The 12,008-nt window shown below is 36.9% G+C and overlaps 1 protein-coding gene across 1 annotated transcript; it reads left to right on the top strand.

Annotated features, from left to right (window-relative positions):
- The first annotated feature begins 5,090 nt into the window (after positions 1–5,090).
- On the top strand, positions 5,091–7,152 carry LOC120355229. Its single transcript, XM_039443568.1, has 2 exons — positions 5,091–6,548; positions 6,624–7,152. The coding sequence occupies exons 1-2, from the start codon at positions 5,946–5,948 to the stop codon at positions 7,131–7,133; spliced, it is 1,113 nt and encodes a 370-aa protein (XP_039299502.1). The 5' UTR covers positions 5,091–5,945; the 3' UTR covers positions 7,134–7,152.
- Positions 7,153–12,008: the final 4,856 nt, after the last annotated feature.

Raw genomic sequence — 12,008 nt, 5'->3', positions numbered from 1 at the left:
GAGAATTGTTTAGATAATGCTAATATTTCTGATGATTTTGATTCTTGTAATTATTATGTTTCAAATGAAGTGGATGTATATTGTCATGTTAGTAACTTCGAGATTGAAAATGGGTTGGATGAAGTTCTTATTTGTAATGATTGTGAATGATTTTGTACAACTTATGTCCAAAGACCTTAAGAGATAATCTTTAAGGTCTTTGCTTTTCATATGATCTGAATATGACAGAAATATTACCGTCCAATAGCGTCCTCAAGTTAGTTTGTTATTTTTTTGACTAGCAGGTACCTATCATACTTTGCCTTCTTGTTTTGAACTTGGAGATATTGTAGATACTAAGTAAATAAGTACCGTACGCTGGTATCAAAGAAACGTCAACATAAACTGGTTTTTCGAATTCTTTGTTCAAAATAACATAAAAATCCAATCTCTAAAATCATAATTTTGCAGTTACGGAATGGCTTTTTAACTTGTAGAGCACTTGTACGGCTAAGCAGTACCAACAATGTAACTAAGGCTTCAAGTAAAGAAATTCAAACAGTTTATTTTATGGATGCATAACAACTGTAATACATACATTAAAATGCTCAATAAAAATTGAATGTAGTTATTATTAAATATAACTGATTTGCGCCTTGTATTTTATGCAAGTTCCCATTATAACAATAGGGCCATTCAAATTTCCCGCCGCTTCTTGCCTCTCTCTGTCATGGCTGCCAATGTTCAATTCGTAACAGGAATAGTGGCCACTCAGCCGCTCTATAGTTTACTATAATAGCTTGTTGGTGGCCACCCACAAACACTGTAGAACTGCACCTTTCAACTGCGCATGCGCAAGCGTAGTAACTGTTCGAGGCGGGGCCGCGGAGTTGGGAATATCTGGAACTCAAAATATCAATGTTAAATGTCCTATGCCTGAAAACTGTTGCTGGGTGGAACTCCGAATATTTGTCAGACAGCGGAATTGGAAATATCCGGAACTCGAAATATGTTGCTAGGCGGAATTGGGAGTATCTGGAGCTCAAATTACTTGTTTGGCAGATGGCGGAATTGGAAATATCTGGAACTCAAAATATCGGTGCCAAAGTGGGAATACTTGTAATGTGTTTGTCATTGAGAAATGGTTCAAGTCTGACTTATTTTCTAGAATGATATGAACTTTTGGACCTGGTTTGTCGTTCTTTTTCAATTATAGACTATTCATATGATTTGCGATTGTACCAAAAATAAGTAGAAGTAATTTAATATTTTCCAGATAATATAATATTTAATAATAAAATAATAATACGTACATATCTATTATTTTTTAGAAAATTTAATATGTTTTCAATATAATAGCATCAAGTTTATAGGTTATGTTATGCATAATAATAATAATAATCGTAACGTAAGTTTAGTAAGTGTAACGTACATTTGCATTTTGCAACAGAAACAGCTTCTTATAGAGTATTGTTTTACAGGCTAATCTTTTTTTATGTAATGTATTCAAATGTAATTATAATTTGGATTGGGATAATACAAAAATATAATTTTTGCTAAGTCATATCTATTACATTGTGACAGAATTTGGTTTCTCAATAATTCTCATCCTGAGGTAAGTTTAATGTGGACTAAGTTACTAAAGTTGAAAATATTATTTTAAAATAGCAAATTTAATTTATTAATAACAGGCTAGCAACTTTTATTAATTTATTTGTTCTATCATTAGAATACTTGAATAATATTAGAAGTAGGGGTACTGAATAGGCTAAATATATTTAGACCTTATTCCCTATTGTGAGATATTTATGAATTTCATCTTCTTTTAAATACTGTAGTTAGGTTAGTGCATTATTTATTCAATAAATCGAATAAAAAAGGATTTGCTAACATAAGTGATTTACATGTAGGCCTACTGCAGTCAGGCTACTTGTTGGAAAATCCATTTAGAGAAATGATTCAAGATTAAGCTTAGAGTGGTTTAGCCAAATGTGGATTGTTTTATAAAATAAAGTTTTTCAGTATTTTATAAAAAGTTTTCCATTAACCAAATTATAAACTGAATGAAATTCAACCAGACTCACTGAAGCCCTAGAGCTGATTGTATTGGTTGTTTGAAGATGATTTATATACGGTAGTCAGACACAGACTACTGTAATTTGTAGCATCATAGAGAAACAATAGCATAAAAAACATCTCATGGTGTTCAATTTAATGGTTTAGTATAGGGCTCTTATGTTGTAAATTTCACTGTTAACTCAAGCCGCTGATATTCCTATGGTATTTTTGCTTTATGGTAACTCAATATAAATATAATAACTCTGGTACTATGAGGTCCACCTAATGGCAGCATTTGATTAACATTGGTGTTGCTATTCTTGTCTATCATTAGACAAATCAAATTGCTTTGGAAATTGAATTAAGTTTTGCTCTATCCTCATGTTGCTTCACATGATTGTTTTTTTTACAATGTAAAAATATACCTAATTAATTAGACCTTACAAAAAGATTTAATTTAAATCATGAAAATTTATGAATTACTAATTGCATAATATATTTTCTTGACGAATAAAATATTATTTATTATTATTATTATTAAATAGAATGCACATTTAATATTGGGTTACATCAGATATGTTATTCCGAATCAGCTATTCTCTATTATAGGAGCCAGTGGCAATACAGGAAATCGGCAACGCAGTTGTCCTATCTTTTCTACTGGCATTATAGCATTGACCTAACTATAAGCCTACTTAAATGAATGAATTTATTTGTCAAAAACAAGATACAAACATAAAAATTGAGGAATGTTAATCTATTTAATTAGAAATTATAACAAAATGATATCCTTATTTATGATAATAGTATTAATAAATTAAGATTAAATTTATGCTCACATGCATGAGTACAGTAGGTGAGGCAAAAATACCTGCAGAAGGAAGATTCCTTGTTTGCCAGTGTGACTCGTATAATCAGCTGTACTTAAGTATCGCTGTCAGATTTCGCACTTGCATTGTGTTCTTGTCCCAACTTGTCGCGTTAGTGCGCAAGTCACTTTGTCATCGGTCCACTTTCACTGTGTTTTCTGCAGTTCACGGATTACATCAATTTTTGTCATGCTACTTTTGTACATTAATTTTATTGTACATTTTGGTATTATTTAATATTATTTTGGAGTATTTCCTACCGTGTCTAGACGTTTTTTACGCATATCTTTTTCATCAACGTGGCTATACATAGTTTCTTACATCGCAATTCGTGCATTGCACTTTCCTGTTTCTTTCTTCACACAGCAATGGCGTAACAGTTCACATCAGCTTTTTTCCGTTCTTCAATTTTCGTCGCTTTCAATTCAAAATTTTCAATTCTCAAGTTTTAAATTCATGTTTATTCAACGTAGAATGTTTCTTCCAGTGCTTCGATAAAGTTTCAGTATTTTCGGTTCGTTAGTTTGTGAAATATCTTCAATCTCAGTATTTGGTATGTCAGAGCACGTTTCATTCGTCACGAGTGCTTCGAATTTTTATCTTCAATTTAAATTTATTCACTTCTCAGTGTGAGAACTCAAATCATTTTTATATTACTGATTATGAAAATCAAGTTTCCAGAACATTCAACATTCAGCAACAAGTTATATGATTGAACTGAACATTCATTTGCGGTAGGCATTTTGTGGTAGGGCTTGAGGCCCAATTTTCGCATTTATCGTTTCATTGAAGTAATTCTGGTCTCGCGGGACATTATTACTGGTGTGTTGCTTGCATTCCAAGATCACACTCTCATCATTTCACGGTGCAGTCAGACGTTCTGCTCTGTATCCGTTTTGTTAGGTTAGTCAACTAGCTACCTAATCATTCATTGCTAGATCGAAGTATTAGCAATTTTCATGTCTACCCCGTAGATGGTGTATCAGTTTCAATCAGTTCTTTTAGTGATCTACGAAAATTTGTTACATTTCATTCACCATGCCAAGCATTTGGATGGTTGTCTATTCAGACATTCACTATAGCATCAGTGTTGTGATTTTTGGCCATAGCCAACTCAATTAACTTTGCATTTCATTCACCGTGCCTAACCTTTGGACGGTTCATTCAATTCAAATTCAGTGAATCTTCAGCTACGTTACTTTCAAGTTTATGTGTTGCATATCTCAACTGTGTCACACCGTCATTGTGTCAGTCTTGCCCGTATTGCACTGACAATAGTTAACCTGACATTACCCACTCATCGCTGTGTCGCCGCCGTTCCTGTGTCGATCATCTGTTTGATCACCTACAGTGGCTCATTGATCAGTTTAATTTTGAAACGCCTAGAAATCAGCTAGAATATCATGAATTAATCACTGTCAAAGAGGAAATTGATACCCTTCGACACGCCTATGTTAATATCAAGGATAGCTTAGACGAAGGGGATCCCAATGGAGACAAAACTATTCATTATGAAATTTCAAAAAATTTTATTAACATTACTTCTAGAATCAAGGCCAATCTGGCAGCCTTTGAAGAGGCCAATAGGGTTCTCGTTGAACCTGCATTAGTGCATGCCCCCACTCCACGACCTATTCAATTTTCACAAGGTTTCAAATTACCAGAAATACCATTACCTCGTTTTAATGGTGATTTTGAAAATTGGTTGAATTTTCGTTCTGCATTTACTAGTATTATAGTTGATAATGATTCAGTTGATAACAGTGCAAAGTTTCAATATCTCAAACAGGTATTATCCGGCGAAGCGTTGAATAGAATCGCCAATGCACCACCAGGTGATTTCACTTTAGCTTGGAATTTGTTGAAAACCAGGTACGACAATCCAATACTTATTGCTGATCGACATGTCTCGGCAATTTTGAACCCACCGCAACTCAATTCAAAATCAGCACAATCTTGGCGCAGTCTTATTGACCATCAAAAAACAAACATTTTTGCTTTAGAAGCACTTGATTTAGGTATAGATGTTAAAGACCTTCTGTTCATGTATGTCACTGTGTCTCGTTTTGATATTGCTACCCTACGTGATTGGGAGCGATACAACTCTACTATGGATGATGTTTCTATTGACAATCTCTGGAACTTTATGGAGTCCCAACATAAAGTGTCACAAGCTGAACTTAATTTGAATCACTCAGCTCAGGTCAATCCTAGGGCTAACCAGCAGCAGCCCAGCAGATCGGCAGCTCTTTCTTTCAACTCTAACAATCGTAGTATTGGAACATCCAATTCATCATTCAACAACAGTCGCAGTACTGCTACACCCAATTCGGTATTTCAACGTCCCAATGCTTGCTTGTATTGTAACAACTCAGCACATTCTGTCTTCACTTGTTCTCAGCTGTCAAATCTACAGCCACAAGCTCGTGTTGACGCAGTACGCAAAAAGCACTTGTGCTTCAATTGTCTCCGCCCATTTTCAACAGGACACCAATGCTTTGGTGCATGTAAGCAGTGTGGCAAGGCACATCATTCCATTTTGCACGGTGCATCATTTCAATTTACGTCATCTGGCTCTAAGGCTACAGCAAATGCTAACAGTGTTCAATTAAGGAATACTACAATTTCCTCCAACAGCAGTCGTTCAGCACATCTTCACAGCTGCAGTTGTGGTTCACAGCCGGCAGTCAACCTCCGCACGTCGCCGCTCGCTTCATCATCAGTTGTCGCATCTACTTCTGAACAGTCATTGAATTCAACTGTAGAGTCATCTGCTAGGTCGCCGATTCCAGCCGCTGGTCAAGTAGTTAGTAATTCCAGTCACACATATGATGGCAACAAAAATTCAACAGTATCCATCATGCCTACTGCAGAGGTAGTAGTCTATGATAAGGTTGGTCAACCTATTTTGTGTCGCACGTTGTTGGACACAGGTAGTGACACCTGTTTCATTTCCAACATCTTGCTTCACGGTTGTCTTTAGTTTCAACTTGTCATAACAATACTATACATACAGTTTCTGGCATCAATACAGCACCGATGTATTCCACATCTGTGGAAGTGTTTTCTTCTGATCGCACATGGTCTAGAAAGGTCTCTTGCATTATTGCCGACAAAATTACACCCAGTCTTCCACCAGTGGGAATTGACATGTCAAAACTCAGTTTGCCCACTCACATTCAGCTTGCTGATCCTGCTTTTCACCTTTCTCAGGGAATCGATCTTCTTTTGAGCGTTTCAGTCTATGCTTCCATATTGACATTCGGTCAAATTCAAATTTCATCTGACTGCATTTTGCAAGGCACCAAACTAGGTTGGGTGGTTTGGGGTGCTGTCTTGTCCACGCACTCATCTCAGATAGAACCTTCTGTTCATTCCAACTTCATTTCTACTTGTGAGATTTCCAATCAGATGGAAAAATTTTGGAAGCTTGAAGAAGTTCTTCCTAAGGACAATCTAACAGCTGAGCACCGAAAGATTGAACAGCATTATCTTGCCAATGTCGAGCGTGCCTCAGACGGCAGATTTTCTGTGGCTCTTCCCAAAAAAGAGTCATTTCACACTCTAGGTCAATCTCGTTTCCAAGCTCTTAACCGTTTCCATTCACTGGAAAAAAGATTGGCTGCTAATCCTGAATTGAAGGAGCAGTATACAGCATTCATGGATGAGTATCAATCATTGGGACACATGTCTCCAGTTTCACCCTCAACCTGGAAGGAGATTTCATCGAATGTAATCATTTCACAGCCTAAAATCTCGCTTGTCACTTGTTCAACAACTTCATTGTTTTCAGATTTATCATCAAAAATTTCATCATATCACAAATTAGTTCGCATTGCTGCTTACATTCTTCGTTTCATTCATAATTTGAAGCATTGCCGTGAACCAGCATCTCAGCAATCTGTTGAACTGTCGGTTCAGGAAATTCAAGCTGCTGAATTGCGCATCATTCAAGACATTCAATCAGATGTTTTTGCCGACGATTTGAAATCTTTGCGTCAGGGTAAGGAGCTGCCCTCCAATAGTTCTATCAAGTCACTCTCTCCATTTATTCATACTGACAATCTTCTGAGAGTAGGTGGTCGTCTTCGGGAGGCAGATATTCCATTCGACTATAAACATCAAATCTTATTGCCAGCTAAACATAGGTTCACGCGTGCGCTCATTGTCTCATTTCATAGACGTCTTCAACATGCTGGCGTTCAGGTCACTATGGCCAGTATTTGACAACGGTTTTGGATACCATCCACCCGTCGCATCATCAAGAGTGTAATAAGGGTTGCAAAATGTGTTTTCGTTTCTCTACGTTTCGTTCCGAGCAAATCATGGGGCATCTTCCCGCAGTTCGTGTACAACCGGATTTTCCATTTTATAATTGTGGAGTTGACTACGCAGGTCCTCTTTCAATTCGTCTTGGTGGCTCAAAGTCGCGCAATTTCTCCAAGGCTTACCTTGCTTTGTTTATTTGCATGGTAACGCGCGCAGTTCACGTAGAGGTGGTCTCCGAGCTTTCAACAAAGGCCTTCATTGCCGCACTCATCAGGTTCTCTGCTCGTCGTGGCATCCCTTTTGCCATTCATTCAGACAATGCTACAACGTTTGTTGGCGCTCACAATGAACTCAATGAGTTACATGCATTTCTTTCAGATTCTGCTATTCAGTCTGAAATTCACAACTTTGCCGCCGTTTTCAACATTGGTTGGCATTTCATCCCTCCCAGGGCTCCTCATTTTGGAGGTCTATGGGAAAACGCTGTAAAAAATTTTAAACGAATTTTCAGAGTGGTCACTTTGAATAAGATTTTGAATTTTGAAGAGCTTTCCACGCTGTCTGCACAGATTGAAGCTATCCTCAACTCCCGGCCTCTTGTGCCTCTGTCTGAGGACCCTCAAGATTTAGCATACTTGTCTCCTGGGCATTTTTTGGTTGGTCGTCCGCTCACCGCACTGCCGTTCCACACACCAACCACCACTCACATCGATCACCGTTCACGCTGGCGTCAGTTAGCACTGATCACTCAGGAACTCTGGGATCGTTGGTCTGCTGAGTTTCTAGTCACACTTCAAAGGAAGAGCAAGTGGAGCTCTGAATCTGAAAACCTGCAGATTGGTGCTGTGGTTATTCTCAAGGACACGGGTACGTCACCTTCGGTATGGAAACTTGCGCGCATCACGGCCGTTCATCCAGGGAAGGACAACAAGGTACGGGTGGTCACCGTTCGCACCGCATCAGGCACTTTCAAGCGGGCTATTTCTAGCATTGCACCGCTTCCACTCGACGAGGAATTTTCTGATTAATTCAGCATTGCTCATCCGACATAATCTCCGTTTCTTTTTTGTTCTCTCGTATGTCTCTCTTTTGAGACCCTGCAGCCCTCAAGGGGGCCAGGTTTATGTCAGATTTCGCACTATGCATTGTGTTCTTGTCCCAACTTGTCGCGTTAGTGCGCAAGTCACTTTGTCATCGGTCCACTTTCACTGTGTTTTCTGCAGTTCACGGATTACATCAGTTTTTTGTCATGCTACATTTGTACATTAATTTTATTGTACATTTTGGTATTATTTAATATTATTTTGGAGTATTTCCTACCGTGTCTAGACGTTTTTTACGCATATCTTTTTCATCGACGTGGCTATACGTAGTTTCTTACAACTCAATTCGTGCATGCACTTTCCTGTTTTTTTTTTTTTCTTCACACAGCAATGGCGTAACAGTTCACATCAGCTTTTTTCCGTTCTTCAATTTTCGTCGCTTTCAATTCAAAATTTTCAATTCTCAAGTTTTAAATTCATGTTTATTCAACGTAGAATGTTTCTTCCAGTGCTTCGATAAAGTTTCAGTATTTTCGGTTCGTTAGTTTGTGAAATATCTTCAATCTCAGTATTTGGTATGTCAGAGCACGTTTCATTCGTCACGAGTGCTTCGAATTTTTATCTTCAATTTAAATTTATTCACTTCTCAGTGTGAGAACTCAAATCATTTTTATATTACTGATTATGAAAATCAAGTTTCCAGAACATTCAACATTCAGCAACAAGTTATATGATTGAACTGAACATTCATTTGCGGTAGGCATTTTGTGGTAGGGCTTGAGGCCCAATTTCGCATTCATCGTTTCATTGAAGTAATTCTGGTCTCGCGGGACATTATTACTGGTGTGTTGCTTGCATTCCAAGATCACACTCTCATCATTTCACGGTGCAGTCAGACGTTCTGCTCTGTATCCGTTTTGTTAGGTTAGTCAACTAGCTACCTAATCATTCATTGCTAGATCGAAGTATTAGCAATTTTCATGTCTACCCCGTAGATGGTGTATCAGTTTCAATCAGTTCTTTTAGTGATCTACGAACATTTGTTACATTTCATTCACCATGCCAAGCATTTGGATGGTTGTCTATTCAGACATTCACTATAGCATCAGTGTTGTGATTTTGGCCGTAGCCAACTCAATTAACTTTGCATTTCATTCACCGTGCCTAACTTTGGACGGTTCATTCAATTCAAATTCAGTGAATCTTCAGCTACGTTACTTTCAAGTTTATGTGTTGCATATCTCAACTGTGTCACACCGTCATTGTGTCAGTCTTGCCCGTATTGCACTGACAATAGTTAACCTGACATTACCCACTCATCGCTGTGTCGCCGCCGTTCCTGTGTCGTCACCACTGAGCCATCGTTGTTGGCTATCCTGATTCGTCAACATTCCAGTCCGGAGTCTGTCGCTCGGATTGATTCTTGTCCTGCTTGCGGGTCATCCAAGTCGCCGCTCTTCATGGCTCGCCGTCCAGTCCAGCTCCGGTAGCTCGCTCTGGTCCGCTCCATTTCGTGGGTCCATCCAGGTCTCCACCATCGTCCGGTATCATCGAGGGGTCTCGATGTACTGCCCATCCAATTCAAGATTGGATCTCATGCTCTTCATGCATTTGATAAGTATTCTGTATCAATTTTGAATCATTATCAGCATTTTTCATTATTTGTTCAATTGCCTTGTTTGTTTAATTATTATTTGACCTTTTCAGGGTTTACTTGGAATTATTTATTCTAAAGTCGCGATTCCCATTTGTAGACACAACTTTTTACCAATATTTTTGGAAGTATTGCAAGTATTTGTACTTTACATTTTTCATATTGACTTATTTATATATCTGATCATATCAGACTTTGATCTATCATTTAAAGTTAGTCTAAGCCATTGTCAATTTACGTTCTCGAATACAGTGTCTGTTTCATTTCACTGTACTACCTATTTTATATTGTCTTTAAAATTATTAATTACATTGAATATATGCTTTTCAATTGACGTTCAACTCATGATTATTTAGTGTATCTAATAAAACCTATCCAGAACTACAAAGGTTTTAATATGTCCTGAAAGCATTCGTTTTTTTTGTTACCTTTAGTATTTACATTTCAATTGTTCTGTTTTGGCAGTTTACCTTTACCTTTTGTACTTTTTGAGATTACTCATTGACCTGATTTTTTTTCTATTTTACTTATTGCCATTTGAAAGTTTATTTTCTCTTTGAATTTATGCACTAGCTCATTACGGAGCATTACATATAGTAGGTTTATACTTATTCATTAGTCACAAATTGTTTTTTAATTTGAATGACAAACGATCTCAATGCTAAAATTATAACATTCAAGTCCCAGAATTTATTACTGTAGGCACTTTATTCATAAATGTATGTTTGCTATATATAATATATAAGTTTTTCAGTTACACATTTTCAGTATTTCAGTACATGCATCATGGTTTGTAATGTATCAATCAATTTCACTTGGAATTTGGTCTTGTACCTAAATTAAATTTTCCTGTTATCAAGTCAGCATTTATCAACTGACAATCTCAATTTTTTACTATGTATTTTTTATTGTTTTGTACTCATGATTATTGAGTCAATTTACATACTTCAACTGAATTGTCCTCGTCTCTCAATTTTTATTATGTCATTTTTATTGCTTTGTACTCCTGACTATTGAGTCAATTATTCGTATCTCGTCAGTCAACTGCCCTGTGTGGCATTTCCTAAATTTAAGACAATATGTCACGTTTCTCAGAGTATATAATAAATCTATTGAACTGTTTTACTTAAACCTTATTTTTTATTTGGCGTCTTTCCCAGCTACCAGTTTTATTATAAATTATCATTCATTTTTTAGCATGTTGGATTTGTGCAGTAGTACAATAAATATACAATTCATACATCTTAACATTTTTTATTTACAAAAGCATTTCTTACAGTCCACTATTATTTCATTCAGTAGCACAGATCACACAATCGCTGTATTTATTTACCCTCTTTGAACGAGTAGTTTTCATTTGATCGCCAACTTTTTTCATGCTAATGTAAATTTAATATTATACAAAAGTTTTCCTTATAAATTAACTTGAACTTATTATTTATATTTTACAGTGCCAAACTGATCAACTGCATCCTAATGGAACGTTCAAGATGTGATTCAGTAACTGATATGGTTGTTGCAATAATTATTTTTGTCCAAGTAAGTAAACAATTCACCATGAAATGGGCTGGGACACACAGAGAACAATCTGCGGGAAGCGGTCAGAGTGGCCTTCATCTATATTTTAGATATTCATGTCTATAACCTGCTAAGACCTCTCTGATTCCTGTCTGCAGATCGCTGTGTGTGTGTCCAAGCCACAAAGTTTTACCTTATTTATAAATATTGTGCGCCACCCACTTGGAAAACATTTTACAGGTGACATTTTTGTACTGTTTCGATTTGGATACTATCAAAAACAACTTGAATATGGTAATTTTAAAAAATCGATTTAATTTACTTAGAATTGATATTCTGAGAAATCAAATATGTAATGAGACAGGCAATACTTTCTTGATCACTTTATACTTGTTTTCATCCCTCTGGAAACGCTGCTGCATTGTGGTCGTCTGGCTAGTTTTACACTCATTCGGTTCGTTTCGTTTTCGGCAAATCCCGATAAGTGTGAAACGGTAATACGGTTTGAATTCAGTACCGAATAGAAACCGCATAGAACCGAACGCCTATTTGACACTTGACTCTAATAAATTCCATCAGGTTTCAATTCGTTGCTAGCGAGAGGCTAGTTTCACACAC

Source organism: Nilaparvata lugens, chromosome Y (genome assembly GCF_014356525.2).
Source record: "Nilaparvata lugens isolate BPH chromosome Y, ASM1435652v1, whole genome shotgun sequence".
Classification (NCBI taxonomy): Eukaryota; Metazoa; Arthropoda; class Insecta; order Hemiptera; family Delphacidae; genus Nilaparvata; species Nilaparvata lugens.
This window is presented reverse-complemented; position numbering and strand designations above follow the sequence as displayed.